Source organism: Patagioenas fasciata, chromosome 3 (assembly GCF_037038585.1).
Source record: "Patagioenas fasciata isolate bPatFas1 chromosome 3, bPatFas1.hap1, whole genome shotgun sequence".
In the NCBI taxonomy this organism is placed as follows: domain Eukaryota; kingdom Metazoa; phylum Chordata; class Aves; order Columbiformes; family Columbidae; genus Patagioenas; species Patagioenas fasciata.
In genome coordinates this window covers 58,140,975-58,162,573 of record NC_092522.1, presented here as the reverse complement: position 1 = coordinate 58,162,573, position 21,599 = coordinate 58,140,975, and the positions used below count along the sequence as shown (strand labels likewise).

The following is a 21,599-nucleotide window of genomic DNA, read 5'->3' as shown; positions in this document are numbered from 1 at the left end:
TCATATGGCAGCACACCATATTGATTTGGAGGAGAGAAAGAAAGGTGTGATATAGAAACTTAATTAACTTTGATGGATTGTAAATTGGACAGGGACCAATTTTTCAGTTCTGCAGGTGGGAAAGAAAACATGATTTCTACGATGCTGGCATGTAAAGTAACAGGACTTGGCAAGAGCCCAAGAATAAAAGACAGAATGAGATTAAAATGATCCAATAGTGAGATGAGAGAACAGTGGACAACTGAAGATAAAGAGAGGGAAAAAAAAAAAAAAAAAGATACAGAATCTAAAGATCTTAAACCAAGAAAGATATGTAAATCAATTACTCAGTCTTTCCCTGTTTTCTCAGCATCCCTATACAGTAGGTTCCTAACTGCAACTGGAGTTTCTTTTTGTTATGTATTTAAACACAGTCAATTATTTCTACGTTTAGCATGATTTCTAACCCTACAGTAATTCTCATTTAGATAGTTTCCTAGAAGTGTCATCTGCTAAAAGATCTTTATTTAAATATTTTTAGGGCAGAACTTTGCTCAAATTTGAAAGCCCGTGTTCAACTATTTTCAGTTAGGAAGAACCTAAGATTGAAATAACTACTCTGTAAAGGTGAAAAACAAAACAAAACAAAACAAACATTTTTAAATAGCTTTAAAGCTGGAAGAATCAAACATTTTTTAAAAAGTCATTAAAATGAGAAGTAGTTTTGAGAATCATTGGAAAACAAAGCAGCTGAACATCTTGTGGAAACAGCACATTCAAGGACAGCATTTTTATTGTGAAGAAAAAGTGCATTTTAAGCAAATTTATTTTGTGTATGTCACAAATCATGCATGTATGATGCCTCAAATGAACAGTGCAATAACGTGTTTATGATGCAACAAACAGCTAAAAATGAAAACAATAAAACAAAAAGTCATGGAACATTCTTCAGTCACTTGTCTCTGTGCACTGAAAAATATGCAGAGTTCCAGGGCCCTCTTCATCAGTTTGTCTCTTTTAAGACACGAAAGCAAAGATAAGACTTGTAAAGAATACATGCCTAAATCTGCATACAAACACACAAAAACACTTACCACTGCTCTAGAACACCGATCTTTACCATTATAGAAAAGTTAATTCTATAGTTAAGGCAACAGTGAAATGAGCAATAAGCTTATGTTAATATAGTTTCATAGTTTATTGCCACAACATAAAAGAGACAGTAACCGTCAATAACAACTTACAATAAAGAATCATCTTTTAGCTGTTTCAAAGGAAAAGAATATGTAGCCTGCAGGAGTCTTCCAGTGAATGTTTTTATTTGGAAGCAAAACCAGTTTAAGAAGCTTCTACTCTCCCCAGCACATTTACACCCACAACAACGTTCACTGCTTCTCTAACCATTATAGTACAACAGCTTCCAGATATTGAGGAGTTTAAACCTCAATGTTTTGCAAGGAGAATAATGAGAAAGTAACCCAGTCACACAACACAGCCTCCCTCACAAGCAGTTCTATAAGCACAGTAAAATGAAGACTTGTGGCATAGAGGCAGGAGCAAGAACCTCTCTACCAGGCTGCAGAAGAAAACATACTGTGTCACTACAACCCGCATTATTTCCTTTAAGTTATGCAAATTACAGTTACACACAAGATAAACATTAAGACAACATGAAATTAACCTAATTGGCCTTCCATTCTTACTTCTATCATAAAAATGCCAGAAATGCTCTGCTGCTTAGCTGTTTTTAGAGAAAAGTTACATACATTGAGGGATCTACTATTCAAAAAGAATTCTCTAGAATATTTTAGTCTTTCTGTAATCAATTATTTGAAGTTTCTTTAAAATATACCTGAGAGAAGTAGGTATCATATAAAACAGTACTTTCTTCTAAACCTGTTCCCAACTTTAGCAACAAGGTATGATCTTACCTGGAGAACTCTTATTTAAAAGTTATGGTCCATAAGGTGCGACTGCTCTGCACTGACAATGTCCTACATCATCACTGGAGTCAACAACACAATTCTGCTGCAAGATCAAAAATCTTTGTGCCTCTGCAATATTTTATTTCCAATCCACTATTTAATGCCCCTCCAAATATTTTGGCAAATATTTTTGCAAACCAGAGGGGGAGAGGGAATTACACACTATAATTTTCCAGGTAACTACCATCACTGTATATTTTGAGATTACCATCTTAAACACGTGTAGTTTACTTCCCTCATCCCATACAGGCTGTTATTGTTGTGTACTAACTCTAACAGTTTTTAATTTTCTATTATTATTTGCAAAGCCCTAAACAGTTTCCATGTGTTTAAAAACAGTGTCATTGTTTTCTTCAACAAAGAAACCAGTTTTGCCTTCAGATTCTCAGAGTCATGGACAATTCTGGCAATAATAACCTTTTGGATATATTTTGGAAGTTGATATTCATTTTTACATCAAAAAAGTCTTCCCCTGCTGTGTAAGTGAACAGAATTTCACCAAAACAGTATTTCTAGCCCTTACAGCTCAAAAAAAAAAAAAAAAAAAAAATCAAGCCAAAAAATGCATTGCAACTGTCATAGCTAGAAAAAAATATTATCTATTTGTTAACCAGGCAGTTTTTACAGTGAAACTGAAAGTCACTTCAACATACATTGTGCTACTGGATGGAAGAGTTCTCAAAAGAGCAGCAAAAGAAAATGCTGGTAAAGACCACAGAATCAAAGGATCCAACATAATCAGACTGGAGAAAACCACAAGGATGGTTCTCCTCCAATGCCTCAAAAATAATGAGGCCAAACAGGTGAAGTTGTCTGTGGACTTGCAGCACTACTAAAATAGGAGACAACTGCCACAATACAGGCTCCAAATCTGCATCCTTTTATGTCTAAGACATGGACTTGAAGAGAGGAAGGGAAAGAGCAGGAGTAAAGAAAAGACACTTCAAGTGTATCTAATACAGGTTAATTCGAAATTAATACAAACAACAGAAGCTCTGAACAGGGATGTGCTATCAACCTGTCCTCTCAGCCCGGATCACATGTAAACGAGCCTGCAGACTTGTGCTGATGTATGTCAGTGAAGGGCACACGCCTAACACCTTCCACATACAGCACGAGGACAGCACAAACCTCCGGTAAGGACAAGGAATGCCAAGTGCCGGGCAGACACGGTAAAGCTAGAAGAGAGTGTGAGTCTGTAACCTCAGCATAGCTCCTTTCGTGTCCCAGCGGTCCCACCCACCTCTTCAAAAGCAGCAACTCGGGACTGAGGCGAGAAGCGAGCATTTCGGACCTCACGAGTGGACTGCTGCCACACGCCCCTTTCACCAAATAAAAACAACCTCGGCCTCTCCACTGCGGGAAGCCAGGGCCTGAAGGACCGAAGGACGGTCGCTGCGTGCCCGCCGACACCACCGCCCTCCCCACAAGGGGCCTGGGGCACCGCTCCCCACCGCCCAGGGGCGCGCTGACTCGGCGGGGACGGCAGGAGCGAAGCCAGAGGGACACCGAGCCCGGTGCGTGCGGCGGATCACGGGCCCTCCGGAGCTGCCGCCGGGGCCCCGCCTCAGCTTGCACAAGAGGGTTACGAGCAGGCGGGGACAAGGCGGCGGGAACGGGGCCGGAGAAGGGGGGGAAGCAGCGGGCTGAAAACAGCCACGGCCGCCAAACAGCGTTTCCCTTTCGGGACCGCCATCGGCGCCGCCCCTCCCGCCGCATCTCCTCCCGCAACAACAGCCCAGGCCCGCCCTGCGCCAGCGGCCGCCGCCCTCCGCCCGGCTGCGGGACGGCGGCGGCGTTTGCCGCGCCCTGCCGGGAGGGACCCGAACGGACACCCAGACACACACCCCCCGGCTGGGCACCGCCTTCGCCTCCTCCCCCCGCCGGCACTGCTCCTTGACAGTTGGCGGCTGGGCGCGCGCCGCGGGAATGCGAAGTGCGTGCGGCCGGTAACGGTCACTGCGCGACTGAGGCGAGAGGAGCCCCACCCGCGCCCCCCGCCCCGGACTCACTGCGGAGGTTGTGGATGAGCTCGGAGTGGCTGGTGCCTCCCGACTTCCAGGCCATTGCCAAACACAGTCTGCGGAGCAGGTACAGAGCCGCCTTCAGCGCTGCGACTGCGCACAGCAGCTTCCCCAGGAAGGACACAACCTCCAGCGCCGACACAGGCGCCGCCTCCTCGCCTCCTCCCCCCCCCCGCCGTTACGGCTGCCGCGCGCCCGCCGAGGGGAGGGGCCACGCGCCCACTGCCCCGCGCGCCCGACATTCTCCGGCCGCCGCCGCTCCGCCGGCCCGCGCTGCCCCCCGCGCATGCGCGCCCGTTGCCCCCAGGGGCGCGCGTGGGGAGATCTCCGCGCGCGCGGAGGGGGTGGGGTCGCTCAGCCGCCCGTCAGGGGCACGTCTCCTTCCGCCCCGCCGCTGTCCGGAGGCTGCGGGCGGAGGGGAGCGCGGCCGGGCCGCTCGCCTGCTGCTGCAACAGCCCACGCGGGGCAGCCGGCCTTCCCCGCCCCCGCGGTCGCAGTGCCACCGCGAGCACCCAGTAACACACGAGCGCGCTTACCGCCGCAGCGCGTCGTAGCCACTCGCGCGGTGCTGGAAGTGCGGAGAGCGCGCGGGACGCGCCCGGGCTGGCAGAGCACACGGATGGCCCAAGCCCTGGTGCCCACAGCACCCTCCCGCCCAGCCTCCGGGCCCTGAGCCCGCCCCTCCCCACAGCCGCAGCCTGCGGCGCGCGGACTCGGCGGCTGCTCCCGGTTCGCAGGCTTGGCTGCAAGGGCGGTGGATAACGCGCTGGCAGCGAGGGGGCAGCCCTGCCCTCGCCCCAGATGTGGCGGGGCTGCGGGAGTTGGGATGGGTCCGCAGGCTTGTGAGCTAAGGAGCTCCGTTAATGAATGAGTTAGCGAAACAGCGCGTCGGTGCTTTCTTTCCTCTCCGGCCCCCGGCTTTGGCAGCTATCGTGAAAGGAGCCGGCACACGCCGCGTACCGAAGAGGCGGGACAGTGGGGCGGCGGTCCTCGGCCCGGCCCGCACTGCCGGTCACGGCGCCGCCGCCGGCTCCCCGCAGCGGCCCAGCGCGCGCCCCGCCGCCCTTGCAACGGAGCCAATTACCGCAGTCCCGCGGCGCGGTACTTTGCATGGGGCGCGCCTATTGGCCTCGGCCAGCCTGCGCGGGCCAGGCCTACGTGTTGGAGGCTGCCATTGGTCAGCGGGCGCGCCGTCGGCCCCGCCAGCCCTAACCCGGCCGGGCGGGAGGCGGCTGTCAACGGCAGGGGCGGCAGGACAGCGGCCAGGTAAAGGAAGATGACTGGGAAACAACACAAAAACTGGGGAGGAGTGGGAGCTTATGAGAGTTGGCACCTGCGTGTATGGCTAAACGCTGCCAGGGTACCAGTGATCTACAGCAGCATCTGCTGGCGCGATGTTGTTCCTGGACAAACTTACAAACTAAAATTACTTTCAAAAGGTGTCTAGGTCATAAAATCAGTAACTCAGAATTTAATAAATGCCAGACTGATGCTTCCGGTGTGGCCTTTTCTCTGTCCCAGTGTAGGACACGGTGAAGTAACAATCTGAAGGGAGAAGTAGCACCTCTGGTTCCTCCCACAGCCTCTGGCATAAGGCACTTCAGCACAGAATTAATTTCCTACAGTCATGTGGTATTCCCGGGTGCTCCTGAACTCCTTAATTTTTAATTTTGTCACCAATATTCATTTGCCACCTGTTATTTGTATGTGTTTCTATTGTTTTTAACAGAAAGCAAATTCCATTGTGGCAATTTTGGGAAACCTACTGTCAGTGCTGTGACTTTTGCATTTGTCCCCCCTTCTGATCCCTGTAAATGAACTTTCACACCTCCGGGATTCCAATTTTAAGTTCTTCCTCTCTTAATCAGACACAACAGTGCAAGTATGTCATCTGCTTGGTACCAGACAGCACGGTTTTCAGTTCTTTGCTTTTGAAACATGAGAATAGTGATAGATAACTATGAATAGATAGGCCCTATCAATTGGATCGTGTATAAACATTAGAGAAAATAAGGTATCATCCATCAGATATAAATTCAAATCTTATTTTGTTTCTTAAAAGCATTCCTAATCCAAGGACATACACAGCCTAACATACCACAGCCTAACAGACCCTCATGGGAGACACAGGTAACACCATCTTCTGTGTGAGAACCCATCCTGGGAGGGATAAGCCTGTTCCAGCTCTATGCAACACATACACTACATCCCATCAATGGTGGTTCAGGTGAAGAAAATTAGGTGAAGGTGGGAATCTGGTTTTCTGTTTAGCAGTCAAAACAATGCAAATCCGGCAGTTGCCCAATGCATATAGCAGGTCACATCCATAGACTTCCCAGACCTTTCTCAACTGATTCTTCTAATCCTGGAGGCAGATTCACTGCTTCATTTTGTATTCCCCATCTAACTTCTCCTAAGCATGATCTGGCAACTGTTCTACAGTCTGTGAGAGACTCCCAGCCTATCCCAGAATATAAAAGGTCTCCCTGTTATATCCAGTGGGCTGGGAGAGAAGGAAAGAAGTCATGCAGTTAGAGGAATTCCCGAAGGGCAGCAAGTACAGAGAACAGATAGACATTGTAAAAATACATACACAAAAATACTTCATTGTTTTAAATGTAAAAGACATTTTCTGTTGTCAGATGCAAGAAAAATGCATTGCTCTCACATAGAGAGGCTGTTGGCAAGAAACTAGCTGGCCCGTGTTTAAAAGCATTCCAGGGATACTTACCCCCTTGGGAGACCAGAAACACAAGAGAAACCATTTACATACAAACTGCTTACTGAGACCAGCATGAATTAGGGTTAAGCTTGTCACAGAGCATCGAGAAAGAGCCCACCTTTATCTCTTAGGAACTTGCAGACTTGCCCAGGTACTTTCGGAATGACTTCACCTATTGGCCATTTCTTGGCTATATTTTTGGCATGACTATTCAGAGAATGATAGGAACGTAAGTGTGAGCCTAAGCAATATCTGGGGTGTCTTGGATGGATACCAGGCATGTGTGAAGGGAACAGCATTTGGCTCTGCTGGTTTCCGGGAGCTTTAAGACAAGCCAAGTTGCCTCAAAGGGCCCTGAGAAACTAACGTGCACCAGTAGTGGCAGGATGCACCCATTTGTGCAGTAAACAAATGTGAGGGTCCCTAGCTCTTTCTGCTCTATAAGTCCAGGCCATGAGTCCATTTTAAAAACTTCTCCAGAGTATATCCTTTAAGATAAAACTAAAAGGAACACAGACATTCTACACTAGAGTAAAAGACAACCAGAAATTTGAAAAAAAAAAAAAAAAAAAATTCTGGACATCAGCATTCATGTGAAACCTCTCCATCTGCTCTGGCACTCAGTATTCTTGCATCCTCCTACCCCGCACTTGTCCAAACCCACATGAGCACCTTGGTCTATGGGTGCCCACTGTTGCAGGCAGCTCCATCTCCCACAGGTACAGCCACCTCCCTGTACTCCCCAGGGAGCTCCTGCATGGACAACTCTGTTAGGGAAGAGGCACGGGAATGCCAGCAGCCAGAGTGGGTCATCACTTGATTATTCTGACACAGAATCCCACGAATTTTAAGCACATGTTGGATCTCTCTTCCACACATTCACCCACATCTCAATCCCTTAGCAGTACTTACATGCATTTATACATAAAGCCCTCCATGCTACTTTTTCTGTTTCATCCCTTGCTTTCTACCTCCTGAACCTATTCGATTTTTAAAGTTCTTTAAAGATTTTAAAAATTCTTTGAATCTAAAAAGCATATGAAAAATTGATCATCACTGCCTGATCTCATCTGCTAATGCATATGCATATCACAAGCAGAAATTTCCCTATGAAATGTTCCTGCTGAACATTTCCATAGTTATGTCCCAAACCTCACACTAATTGGCTTCTACACCTACACTCACTCTTCTCCCTGCCTCCACTCTTGTTTTAACTTAATCACTCTCCTTCCTCTTATTTCTTTTCCTGCAATCTCAAGCCAGCTTGGTGCATACCTCCATTTTTTACTTCAATTTCAGAAGTTCACATTATTTTGAACTCGGCATCCCTGTTTTCTACGCCCTGCACTCAAAGAGGAGGTGGGAAGGACCTAGGCGCATCAGTGACTCTCTGCGTTAGGGAGCAGCAGAACTGGGACCCCTCCATGAGGGAAGGTGAGCCTGGAGCCAGGGATGACAATGCCACTCAGCAGGACGCCATCCCACAGTGTCTGAGCGAGGCAATCAGAGCAAGGCTGGGCACAGTAATGGTTTTACCATCAAGCAAAAGCGAAGTGACAAGTCAGGCCTCAAGTCAAGCCATTCACCCAGTCAGGGACATGGCTGGGCACGGGCCCTCCTATGACACAGCTCAGGCCAGGAGCGGGTGCCCAGCCCAGGTTGGAACCCCAGGTAAGTGAGTGTAAGGGTTACGAATGCACTCAGGGCCCTGGCACTCTGCTTTTAAGTCTGCTCTGCAGTTCCCTGCAGAGCGACTGCGCTTGTTCAAGAGATCAAACTGGGCACAACTCCAGGAGTTATGACCAGCAGTAAATACGGCATCTCCAAATAACCTTCTTAAAATATTGTTGAATGATAATTAGAGGAAAGCAGATTATAGGCAAATAGAGTTCAGAATTAGCTTTATCCTGCCCTAGTACATCCACTGATCTAGTAAGTGCCTGCGTTCCCAGGCTCCCTAACCTCTGGCAGAGAGAGGCATGCTTTCCATTTTCTTCCCTTTCACTCACACTCCTAGCTATAGCTGCATTTAAGGACAGTCCATAGATGCTTCTTGTTGTCTCAGCTAATATGTTTGGACCCAATGGCCAGAGTCAGCTTCATCTAGACTTAATGTAATTTTTTACAACCTTGGAAATATTCTAATGAGGTGTATTTTCTCCCGGTGTTTGTTTCCACCTTTTGTTTATTTAAATCTGATATTACACTGAAACAACATACTAACACAGTACACATCTTTCATAATGACCAAACAGAAAATATATTTAAAGGTTTACAGAGCAGTCCTAAATCCATCACAGCTCTTCCCTCCATCACATAGCATGCTGCCAATATTTTCTTAAAAAAAGTGTAAGACTGGGAAGGAAAATTGTGATTCTTTCTTTCCTTCTTAATGAAAATAGCCTCTACGTCCAACCTGCTCCTCTTAATACTACCCAAATGCTTTTGAACAAACAACCTGAGCAAAGAAATAAATCACCCAAGAGCACGAGAGAGAAAATAAAGAAATCACAAAGTAACCAACAAAAACATTTGCCTAATAAAACATTTCAATAATCCCAAAGTATTATCTCTTCAACTTTTAGCCGTCTGGTCTGTAGCTGTATTCCGAGGCTGCCTGTTGACCTTTCTCACGAGTGTTACAAAAATTAGCAGAAAATACCCTTGGAGTTCACAGTGACTTGCAGGATTGCTGTTAATTTAAAAAAGGGCCCCAAAGGTATTGACTGCTGTAGAATAATAATGATACTGTGGCGTACAACAAAGCTGTTTTAAGGCTTACGGTATGGTAGACTATAATAGCATCCAGCTTTTTGAATATGTTCAGTGTTGCACTCTGCAGTACCTAATTATTAAAAAAAACCCAAAACATTCCTCAAAAATGAAGTTTAAATGATGCATAAATCATACAAAATATCACTGATTTGGTATCACATCTGAATGATTACAAAATTTCACAGCAGACTTGATGAAGAACTCAGAAATGCTGTGTAGAAGAAATCTGACAGATGGCTTTGGCTGGCAAACGGCAATAGCACAGGCAAAAGTTTGACCAAGCCACTGCTGGTAATGCTGGTAATTTCACCTGGCAGAACCTCAGAGAGTTGGCAGTGGCAGCTTTGGAAAAAATGCAGCAGAAAATTGGTTTGTAAAAGTAGGAAGGTGCTTGTGAAAAAGCCCCTCACTGCACTGCAGTGACTGGACAGACAGTCCTGTCTTCCAAAATGACAACATAGCTATGTCAGCCTTAGCTCATTTTACAGCCAACCTCTGAACTTTATTTATTGCATGGTTGTCTAGGTCTCAAGTGAAATACGATAAAGGAAGCACATGTATGTTCTTGTTTGATTTAATGCACTATTTGGGGCATTAAAAAATATTGTCGTGCTTCCTTCTGTCCAAGTAGGAATCCGACTGAAGGAGGAGAATATCAATCACAGATATTTAAAAGCAAATCTAGACTGGAAATCATTAGTTGCTGTAAAAGTCACTATTTTCAGAAAATAAAAGCTGGCGGCCTTGTGAAGATGTAACATACCCGTGCAACATTCTGGGGGGAAGGTGGCCCAGCTGCGCAGACAGGTGACCGACCACACTGCCAAATTCACTTATTTGTTTCTTTCTCTCCCGACCCGATTCTGCACAGAACTGGGCGGTACGCGCGGGTGTAGTGGTCGCGGTCCGTGCCGGCGAGGCCCGGGTACGCAGCGGCAGCGCCCGGCACCCCCTGCTCCTGCGTTCCCCAGGACGGGAACGCAACCTCCGCGCCCGCTCCTCCGGCTGCCGGTTAGCTGACAGCCGGCGCTGATAGGGCGCAGGCCGCTCCGGCCTCTCCGTCTCGGTAAGCGCCGGCAGCTGGCGCGGTGCGGCTGCTACATACGGCGGGTCCGGGCCGGCAGCCGTCCCGCTTCCCCGCCATGGCTGGCCTCGATCCCGATCCCAGCCCGCCCGCAGGCGTTCTCGCTCGCCGCCGCGCCACAAGCCTGTCCCTCCGCGCTCGCCGTCGTGCCGCAGCCAATCAGCAGGCGCGCCGCGAATCGGGCGGGAGCCGGCGCGCGGCGTGGGCGGCCATGGAGGATGTGTGCGCCAAGTTCGTGTCGCAGAAGATCAGCAAGACGCGCTGGCGACCCCTGCCCTCCGCCGCGCTCCAGCCCCCCGACCTCTTCGCCACCGGCTCCTGGGACAACGAGGTAGCGGGTGGGTGGGCCCGGCGGCGCGGCGCGTGCTTCCCGCTGGGGGGTGGGACGTGCGGCGGCACCTACTGCCCCCTCGGCCCTCTCAGTCTCCGCTTAGAGAGGGCCGGAGCTTGGCGTGAGCGTTGCCCGTCCCGGCGTTCCCTTGGGTATGCCTTGCGCGCATCCCTAAGGAAGCCAGGGTCCGCCCGGCTGCCTGGCAGTGCTATCCCGCCGAGTGGGTGCTTCCCTCAGGCCGGCGATGGCTTCCTCAGGAGCAGAGCGGCCTGCAGCACATTGCTTTCCCTGGCTGTGGAGAGAAGGCTGTGACATCTGGGCTGGTTTATTGTTAGAGACTTCTAGAAGTGTTTTCGAGTAAAACTGGTGGTGTCATTTCCTCACAGGATAACAGGATCTCCATTTGGTCTGTTGGAGACGTTGGAAATGTGGGCCTCAATGGTGAATATCAAGGAGAACCTCAGCTGCTGTGTGACATCAGGCACAATGGTGATGTTATGGACATGCAGGTAAAATTGCTGTGCTGAATAGATCTGTATTTTTTAAGGGCTTGTCACTTAGGGGAAGTTTAGTGATAGTGATCTGTCAAAATGCTGAGATTGACAAAAAAAGGTCTTATGAAGAAGAGAGACAAAACCAATCAGGATCAGATTGTGGTGGGGTAGTTTTGTTTGTTTTGCTTTGTTTTTTTTTGACTATACCTACCAATAATTTAGGTTACTCTAAAATCAAAATGATCATCCAGGTTCTGATATCAGCCAATAGTATGCTTATTATGATCTGTCTTTAGTTTTTGGATCAAGAGAGAATCGTGGTTGCCTCATCAACAGGAACTGTAACTATATTCCGTCATCACCAAAATAACCAGGTAAGTAACTTGCACTGGCTTTAAGCTGCTATTCTGTGTGATACAGGTCACTTTGATCTTAGCATAAGATTTCTCAAAACAGCTAGAGCAAGAAACATCTGCGTACCAAAATCAGTTTTTTGAAATGTGTTTAAAAAAGCTTTGGCTTCATAAATAAAGGAAACAAAAAAGCATTTTGCATACATGCCACATAATTTAGATTCCAGAGATAGATAGGCTGAGGTATCCACTACTATATTTGTGTAACCAAATGGTCCGTTCACTGGAAACATACTTTAAGAGTCAAGATTGTTTGGGGAGAGTAGGTATTAATGGACTCGTACCTGCCTTATTAGAGTTTTTGCATTCTTGAACTAAATGACTGATGTGGAATTTCTTCTCACGAGTACTGCGTGAAGGAAGATATGTAAAGTCTGTAGTCTTTTGCTTTGATTGTAAATCGCTGAAAATAAATGCATAATGATTTTTTATATATTCACAATGACACAATAAAGACTAATATCTGTTAACAGTTTGAGGTGGTGCCTAAAATAAACTAAATTCTTTGCAATCAAAATCTAAATCAGACCTTATATTTTGTGAAGGCCTCAGCTCTTTTGTCCCAGGAAAAGACTGAAGAGATAAGTCTAGTGAAAAACATTTTCACAGTTCATAAATAGATTGTGTTCTTTCTGATTTCTAGCTCGTGAAAAAGGTGGTTTAGAGAAGAAATAATCCATGTTCCATTGAAGGGTTGTATGCTCAAGAGTTGAGGAAAACTTAGATCTCTGATTCTTATTTGTATAGGAGAGTAATTCCTGGGAGTTAGTGTGGCTTTCCTGGAGCTTGTTTCTGGTTTCATAAGTAATCTGGAAGCTGTGGTCTATCAGTATCATTATTTAACAGCAGAATTTCATGTCTGGTTACTACTTAGACTTTATCTGCCAACCAGCGGTGGGAGAAAGCCCATTATCATGTGGATCAAGACACGTCTTGTGGTGGAGCAACATGTACCGGGGTCATCTGCAACAACCCAGAAATTGTCACTGTTGGAGAAGATGGTAGAATAAATCTCTTCAGAGCTGACCAAAAGAATGCAGTAAGATCTATAGGTATGTCAAATAACTGTTCAAATTAGTTTGATTTGGAGTGGTTTGTTTGTTTTTTAACTTCTCAAATGATAACACCACGAAGTCAGTTGAGAAGTGAATTAAATATTCCAAGTTGATTGTGTTTGCTCCAGATTATTCATGTAATCCTCCAGACTTCAGATGCTTGAAGCACATTTCAGATATATTTCTATGGTCATTCAGATATTTGGCAGTTAATGTTTTAACAGATGGAGAATATCACGCCTAGCGTTCCCTGTAGGCTTCTGGTTCATCTAGAACTGTTAAATGCCAGGACTGTATACATGAAATATGGTTAGAAGTATTGTGTCCCAAGTTCTTTATAACTGGAGGTCAGTAAAATAGTCATTTCAGTTTGCTGTTTGTACTAAGATTAGCCCTCATGGTGGCCATATACAAAAACACCTGTTTCTCTGCATTTAAAGGAACACTAAGAACCAGAAACCACTGTTTGTACCCTGTTCTTCTACCAGATAGAAGGACACCAAGTGTCAAAACTTGGTGATTCCTAACTCTTCTACCATACTACTCTTATGGAAATAGAATACAAGTTTGTAGCATCTGTTGGAAATTAAATTTAATAGAAGAAATAACTTAAAGGACAGTAACACTGAGTTTGATAGTGGCATTATTAAACCAGAACCTTCTCCCTGAAACTTCTGTTTGACACAGCATCTGTGTTTCTCCTCAAGTGAAATCTTTCCTCCAGCAGATGAAGGAATTCAGTGATAAGCCAATTAAGGAAGGAAGTGCTCTGGGATTTCTAGAGGGGATACTTGTGTGTGTGCATGGCTGTATATACACACACAAGATAAATCCTATTAATTGCCGCCCTTTACTGAAGCTCCTTGAGAATTCCTGTAGGAAACCTTTCAATACTTTTTTTCTTTCACAAAACACAGTAACTTCTCCTTTGACGAGTGAGAAGATTAACTAGTTTAAAAGGATTATTTTATTTTTGAATTTTTACTTACAGATATTAACACGGAATGTTCTGATACAAGTTAAATAGAGTAAAATATTTTGCTGACTCACAGGAAGCACATGTCCACAAAAAAAGAAAAAATCTATATTTTTCGCTGGGTAATTGCTCAGATACTTACATACAGATTAAACAATCTGCAGGATTCAAGCTGTTAGTTTTCTTAGTACTCACTTGATAGTACTATGTAAATATGCTTGCTTTGTAATTGCAGCATCAGCCAGTGTTATGCTGCAGTAAGACTTTTCATTGAGATTTCCTGGTCCATAAACATTTAAGAAATCGCATGTAAATTAATTGAGAAATGTCCTTTTGGAAATGGGAAAAGAAATGTTAAAATAGGCGTGATCCATAAATAAGTCAATCATATCTATGACCTGGTAAGTGAAGCTTACCTGGAGTTATGTGGAAGGGGACTAGCACAAACTCATTGACTAGGGATTGTTTTACAATAAAAGTTGGAGAGGGGAGTGAGAACATCTTGAAAGATGCTTTGAAGTTCTTCAGGATGGTGTTCTATAATGTAAGCAATTCTTCGTACTGCTTCCCAATTCAATGACATCGTGATGTTTCCCATGTGCCAAGACGAATCCTCAACATGTTTTAACATGAAGACAGAACTCTTGTACCTCATGAAATATTTGTAAAGGAGTACCTTGCTGTTATTGTTTAATGGATTTAACAGTACCGTACAAAGTTGATGGGTTTATAGTCAGTTGTGGTAGGAAAAAAATCTTCAGAGTTAAAAACAATGTAAAAATCTTTCCAAGCCATAAACATATATCATTGCTGAAACACTGTTATTCTGTCACAAAATTTTAAATCCTTTAGACCTTCAGTGTTCAGTAATCTAACACTTTCTAATGGTATTTTGTTGTGTATGTGTTTGTTTTTTCTTTCCCTTGACTTTCATTTGAATAGTAGGCAGAAAAATCATTCAAATATCTGGAACCAAGCATCAATGTAACTTGTCTGTCTCAATATCAGAAAAGGTTTCCATCTTATGCAGCAAGAGATTTGCATATATTTTCAGTATGGGCTTACACAAATAATTTTAAAATACTTGAGGTAAAAGTAGACTTAACAATGTTACCCATCATAATCAAGATGATAATTTTATATACAACAACAACATGAAAATATAAGAAAATTATGTCTATATTATCTCCTAAAACCTGAAAAGTTTCACCTCAGTGCTGTGAAGTGTTTGACACTGTAAATAATTGTGACTAAGAGAAGCACTGGAGAAAAGGACCTTGGGAAAAAAAGAGCCTTGCTATTTAGTTAACAAGCACAGCATAATTCTGGTTTGGCTGTAGGGACAAGGATGGATATCACATTGACATTCTTATAAAAGGTCTAAAGAAAGTTGGTGAATTAAGTGCTTCTGCACACAACTGCTTAATGTTCTCAGCCAGAGTTACTGTTTCTTATGTTCAAAGGAAGAATTGCATTATGAAAAGCTCCACTGCTTGCCTCCTGTCAGCAGATGCAGAGCATATAAAGAGAACTCTTATGAAAACCATGGACCTGGGTTCTTCTTCTTAGGAGCTATAGAAAGAAATCTTACAGATCAACAAGTAGTTCTGTAAGCACCAGAGAAAATTAAATATAGCTTCTTACATATTTGTCTCAGCAGTGTTTGATAAAGGAAGCAATGGCTTCTTATTCATAGGGTACCCTTGCAAGACTTAAAGTTCACATGATGCTGGTCTGTCTCCGCCCCTGAAAATGCAGAAATGTTATAACCATGTTTAAGCAGCTGTGTTGTGTTTTCTAAAGAGTTCTTTTATCATAGTTAAATGGAGACTAGCATTCCACAGGTCTACCTGACTGCTTTCCTTATCTCTCTTGCAGACAATGCAGACAGCAGTACACTCCATGCAGTGACTTTCCTTCGCACAAATGAGATCTTGACAGTAAATTCAATTGGACAGTTAAAAATATGGGATCTCAGACAGCAAAGAAATGAGCCATCTCAAATATTTTCTTTGTAAGACTTTTTTTTTTTTTTTACGTATTTACTGAGAAGGATGTGTTTCTTTATATAATCTGATTTAAATCTTTCGTGATACCTTCTTGACAATGGGATCATGATTGGTTTTTGGTTTGGTTTGGGTTTTTTTGCTGAAAATCCTAAAACCAAACTTCTTTGGTATTTAAATGATCAAAAGCAGATTCTGCTTAATGGCTGAATTACTATTGTGGTTGAGCATTGTATTTAGATGCTCTGTATTATGACTTAACTCTTGAAGGACTAGTGCAGCTGTACAATTGATCTTTTTTTTAGGAGAAAAACAAACAAAAAAACCCCCTTCACCTAAAACTTTTTCCCTAATTGAATATACTTTACATCTGTGTTTCTCCACAAGCTCAGTAGAAAGTTTCTGGCACTTGAAATGAATTTCAGTGACAGCTTTGTGTCTTATGAGGTACTGTGAGAAAACAAACTGAGCTAGACTCAAATTCTCTTGCCTGTGGAATAATTGCCATTGCTGTTAATAGGCTGTGGTTTATGTACCTGGTTTTGCAAGCGCCCGGTCTGCCTTTGTAAGTCTTAGTATATGTTGAAACTGTGATTAGAATATGAATTTCAGGGTAAACTTCCTATTATTGTAGGTATACTTAGAGCAGACTTAGACTGTTATCTGTATGCGAGGTTTTCTCACTCCTGTAAAGCTGTTGGATACTGTGTAGATGCCTGTATACAACAAGGCATAGAACCTGCTGCTCATCCAATTGTAGCTTCATGTTATTGCCATGCCTTTAATTTCCAGCAGATGTCATGTGGCTTCAGCCTGCAGTAACCAGATGCTGCAGGAATTGAACCTTCAGCCTATGCAGTTACCTTGTTCATCAATGCTCAAAGAGATAAAGTAGAACAAAATAGAAACTGAATAAAGAATTCATGTTTGGGTTGGTGTTCTGTTTTTCTTTTCCTTCTCCTTTGCAGGACAGGTGACAGAGTTCCTCTGCACTGTGTGGACAGGCATCCCAATCAGCAGCACATTGTGGCCACGGGGGGCCAGGATGGGATGCTGAGTATATGGGACATCAGGCAGGGTACTATGCCAGTGTGCCTGCTAAATGCTCATGAAGCAGAAAGTAAGTACCTGAAACAGAAGGGGGAGAAGAAGGTGGCATTTTAGAAAAGTTTCTGATTTCTGTAAAAAAATGAGGTGGTGTTTCTACAATAGAAAGCAGTCACATAGTTGCTACTTAGTGTGTTTTCATACAGTTGGCTTCAGTTTGTTTTTATCTAAAAGCCAACTCTATCCAAACTAAAACTAGACTTAGTAACCAGTTCTTTAATGAATCATTAGATGCGTTTAATCCGAATGGCTGTGATTCTAGAAGGGTAGGTATGTAAATAGTCATAGAAATTGATGCTGTAGTATGCACTTGTAGTAAAGCAAGAATGCAGTTACTAATAAACCTGAAAACCCGAGGAAGGAGACTGAAGATGGTACAGATCCATCTGGTGCCTCCACAATGCTGAAACAGCTTATCACCTTCCTGGTAACTTTAAATGAACAAGACAGCAATTCATTTCATGCTCAAAATTTCTTGGTGCCACAATTATATTTAAAGAGTGAAAGTATTTCTTGAGAAGTTAAGTTTTACTGTTTTACTAACCTAAATATCTCTTGTACAGTTGTGGTGTTCAGACAAAAAAAATGTGTGTGCTGGGAAGGAATGCATGCTGTGTGCAAACTGAAACTTGATAGCAGGGAAGATGGCATGAGAAAGTATTCAGAATGCCTGAATTCAGATAAGATTTTAACCTTTAACAATTTCCACAGTACTGAAAATGCAACAAAATAGCCTTTTTTTTCTTTCTTTCTTTTTCCTTTCCTCCTAGGGGAGGGAAAACAGCAGTAAATACCTTACCCACACACACTTAACAATTGAAGGTTTTGGTGGGGGCCTGGCTTCTTGTTAAGTGCATGTCCACATCATGCTGGCGAAAGCACCCTGAGCAAAATACTTGATACTTGTTCTGAAGTGGTTTTGTTTGATTTTTATTTGACACCTCCAGTGTGGGAAGTTCACTTCCATCCTTCCAACCCTGATCACTTATTTACGTGTTCTGAAGATGGTTCTCTTTGGCACTGGGATACTTCCACAGATGTATCTGAAAAACCATCTTTTCTTCATCAAGGTAAGGATGTTTGAAGTCGATCTGCACTGAATTTGTCAGTTGGCAACAATTAAAGTTGGTGTTCTCACATGACCCAATTAATAACACAAGCCTAATACAGAAAATTACAAGCTTGTTTCTTTTCTTAGAAAGAAAGCCCTGATAGGCACTTTAGGAAAAAAATAAGGCAAACAGTTGTGTGAGTTTCTTGTGGTCTGCATTTGTTTTGTTTTGAATGTGCTGTACTCTGTCCAGTGTGTGAAGGGGCACATCCAGTATTTCAAAGATAGATCGTGTTCACTTAAAAAGCATCTGTATATAGCAAAGAATATTGTGTCCAGTTCTGGGCCCCTCAGTTCAAGAAGGACAGGGAACTGCTGGAGAGAGTCCAGCGCAGGGCAACAAAGATGATTAAGGGCATGGAACATCTGCCTTATGAGGAAAGGCTGAGGGAGCTGGGTCTCTTTAGCTTGGAGGAGACTGAGGGGTGACCTCATTAATGTTTACAAATATATAAAGGATGAGTGTCACGAGGATGGAGCCAGGCTCTTCTCGGTGACAACCAATGGTAGGATAAGGGGTAATGGGTTCAAACTGGAACACAAAAGGTTCCACTTAAATTTGAGAGGAAACTTCTTAGTGAGGGTGACAGAACACTGGAACAGGCTGCCCAGGGGCGTTGTGGAGTCTCCTTCTCTGGAGACATTCAAAACCCACCTGGACACATTCCTGTGTAACCTCATCTAGGTGTTCCTGCTCTGGCAGGGGGATTGGATTAGATGATCTTTTGAGGTCCCTTCTGATCCCTAACATTCTATGATTCTGTCAAAGACGTGAAAGAAGCCTAAATGATACACTACTATCTGAGTCTCTGAGGGAGATACACAAAATGCTATAATACCAAAATAATTTTTACCTTAATAGCATAGTGGAATTACAAATTCAGGGTCATAATTGGAACTTTCAATGAATGAAACTGGATCCCTTCATATTGTGGCTGGATTTTTATTAAGGATATGATACTGACTTAATGTAAACATTCATTTTCACATTCTAGTCACAAAGACTGCTTAATTGCTTGTCACTTCAGACTGTAAACAGTAGGGAAAGTTTTAGGTGTCATCTGCTGCCTTTGGCCTCAAAGTTGCCATTCAAAGCTCAGTTCTATACAGGGAAACAATGGCATAACTGATTCAAGTTGTAATCTGAATGTTTTCAGGTATACTAAATAGAAATTGTTTAGCATCACTTCCAGCCACTTGTTAATTTTAGACTGACTGATAGTTCTCAAACTGTGAGACTTCAGTTTGAATGTAAAATGTTATCTGGAAAAAATTCAAAGTGAAATCCAGGTGTATCACTTGCTGCAGAGTAAGTAGGGAGAAGAGATGGTAGGGAATAAGTGTTACTAAAGGGAAGCTGACGCCCCAAATGTATCAAGACATTGTATAGAAAGAATTTTGTTCCTAGGTCTGTCCTTGCTTTAGTCTCCAGCTAGAAAAATTTGCAGCTACTTACACTGTTTGTTCAGCAAGATGAGTTCATAACTGTACTGACCTTTGTCTTAACTGAGGACAGAGCTGCTAGCAGGTTTCTGTGATCACCTCAAGTACTTGATTTTTTTTATTTTTTTTTTAGCATTTTTTCCTTTGTTTACCAAAGAGACGACATCTATTAACTAATCTGAAAACTGACTTAAATATAAAATGATGTTCCTGATATGTCTGTTCCATATCTATTATGTTTCTCCAAGTTCTGAGAATGCATAAACTAAATTGGAACTTATTTCCCTCTCTTTCTTTCAGGAGGAAGAAGTACTACGTATCTTTCCCACAGTGCCATTAATCAGTCTGTAGTAAGTGCCTGGCTAAGCAACGATCCTACCAAAGACCGCATGGAAATCACCAACTTAATTCCAAATCAGACTTTGTCCGTGAACAGTTTAGATGTTTTAGGACCATGCCTAGTATATGGTACTGATGCAGAGGCTATTTACGTGAACAGACAACTCTTCGCATGAAATGACTCCAGTGTCCCTTTGAAGTACTGATCACCTTGAACTACTGGGAAATGTCAGGTTCATTCTTAATGATACTCACTAGTCTGTTGTCAGCATGTGGGGCAGAGGCCTCCAGCTTGGTCCTGGTACTGCAGAAGAATTGTAAGGTACCTCAAATTCTGAAAGCTGTAACTCATTACTGATGCTCCAGGATGCTCCAGTGCCTGTTTGGTTTTGGTAGGCAGGTCGCTAGTGCAAGATATTTGCTGCAAACTGATGCCCATAATACACGTGCATACAAAATGAAGAGAAGGTAAACCCCTAATTATTCCTGCCCTGGTGAAGAGATTTTTCAAGGATTAATTCTAAGGCCAAACTATGGGGTTCTTTGAAATTCTTTTTATGTCACCTGAGAGAGGGTTTTTTAATCTGAGTTTTATTTAGTTTTTATTTAGGGGACCTAACTTTTCATGTTAGCTCATGAGAACTGGAAAGGAAAGCTGTTGAAGCTGTGAAATGTGAAAGGTTCTATAGGAGTCTTAGCATTTTGGTTACATAATATTGGATTATCTACAGCTTCATCATGGATGCTGAATGTTAAAACTCGATAATGTGCTGGTAACTCTCAACAGATTTTTCTTTTTATAGTTGAGGTCCTAATTGACAGATGTGTTGGCTGTGTTTTCAGATGTGAGAACAAGACTTTCTAAACTGGAGACGTAGTCTTTGTCACAATCAAAATTTCACATCTGGTCTGTTGCAAACTTTGAAAAGTTAAATCTTATGATTGGTGTTGTACCTACTTTTTTTGCAGAGAACCCTTTCTCTTTTTAATAAAAAGCTTTGCACAGGAATACTGGTCTGACTACTAAATTAGTTTGAATAGATATAATCATCTTTGCAGGAAGGTAAATAACTGCAAGTTATTTGTACTGATCCTGGGGATACAATTTGAAAGATGGAAGGAAGCCTCAGGACTTGGGCAGCAGCACATTAAGCTACAAGGTTTTATATGGCTTTTTCCATCAAAACTGCGCCACAGTGCACTTTACTTCCACGTCAAGGAAAACGGTGTTCTTGATCGCTTGCGATAAGGAAACCTTACCTGCTCCGGATCCCCGCTGGGGCCAGGGCTCTCCTCTCTTCAGGAAGGAGCGCACGGAGTTGCCAAGAAGAATTTACTTCGAAATGCAACGTTCTGCCTGAGAAGAGAAACGGTTGAGGTGCATCTCCGAGGGATAAGTGATGGATTTTCCTCCCTGGTAACTTAGGCACGCTGGTCCGCAATGAGTCCTTCCTTCAGGCGTTAATTGGATCACGGAGGCTCGGTAAAGCCTTTTTTCCCCTTAGAAAATCGGTATTTATCCCTCGATCTCGGCGCTGCCGCGGAAGGAAGAAGGAACACCTGCAGCCTGGCGGGGGGGGAGGATCCGTATGGGCTTTGTGGGGCTCCGTGCCCGGGGCGGGGGCCGCGGTGTTTGCTTCTGTGCTGCCGGGCTCCATCCGGGTCGGGGCTGCGGGGGGAGCGCCGTGCGCGCAGGGCAGGCTGGGAGCTGTCCATATCCGGGAAGCCCTCCGCGGCGGAGACACCGACAAAATG

At 43.9% G+C, this 21,599-nt stretch overlaps 2 protein-coding genes and 1 long non-coding RNA gene across 4 annotated transcripts in view; 1 reads left to right on the top strand and 2 right to left on the bottom strand.

Moving 5' to 3' along the window:
* Positions 1-4,230, bottom strand: part of PCMT1 (protein-L-isoaspartate (D-aspartate) O-methyltransferase) — a 34,701-nt gene extending 30,471 nt beyond the window's left edge. The window contains 2 exon segments of the mRNA XM_065833962.2: positions 3,977-4,161; positions 4,163-4,230. Coding sequence (XP_065690034.2) covers positions 3,977-4,161; positions 4,163-4,230 — 253 coding nt within the window.
* A 6,503-nt stretch (positions 4,231-10,733) lies between these two features.
* On the top strand, positions 10,734-20,853 carry NUP43 (nucleoporin 43). 2 transcript variants are annotated; one of them, XM_065834811.2, is made up of 8 exons: positions 10,734-10,900; positions 11,287-11,409; positions 11,691-11,768; positions 12,682-12,859; positions 15,717-15,852; positions 16,813-16,964; positions 17,899-18,021; positions 19,806-20,853. In XM_065834811.2, the coding sequence occupies exons 1-8, from the start codon at positions 10,781-10,783 to the stop codon at positions 20,018-20,020; spliced, it is 1,125 nt and encodes a 374-aa protein (XP_065690883.1). In that variant the 5' UTR covers positions 10,734-10,780; the 3' UTR covers positions 20,021-20,853. The 2 variants fall into 2 exon arrangements, with proteins under 2 accessions (XP_065690883.1, XP_071662518.1); XM_071806417.1 differs by having other exon boundaries at positions 10,734-10,903.
* On the bottom strand, positions 16,813-21,595 carry LOC139827569 (uncharacterized). Its single transcript, XR_011738345.1, has 2 exons — positions 21,105-21,595; positions 16,813-16,972 (listed from the first exon to the last, which is right to left on the bottom strand). It is a non-coding gene; the product is annotated as an uncharacterized lncRNA (long non-coding RNA).
* Between the last annotated feature and the right edge of the window lie 4 nt (positions 21,596-21,599).

Bases quoted from the DNA above. Each gene is read 5' to 3' on its own strand.
- NUP43 (XM_071806417.1), top strand. From the start codon at position 10,781: ATGGAGGATGTGTGCGCCAAGTTCGTGTCGCAGAAGATCAGCAAGACG. The intron at 11,769-12,681 runs GTAAGTAACTTG...GTTACTACTTAG, and splicing joins GTCATCACCAAAATAACCAG to ACTTTATCTGCCAACCAGCG. The intron at 18,022-19,805 runs GTAAGGATGTTT...TCTTTCTTTCAG, and splicing joins ACCATCTTTTCTTCATCAAG to GAGGAAGAAGTACTACGTAT.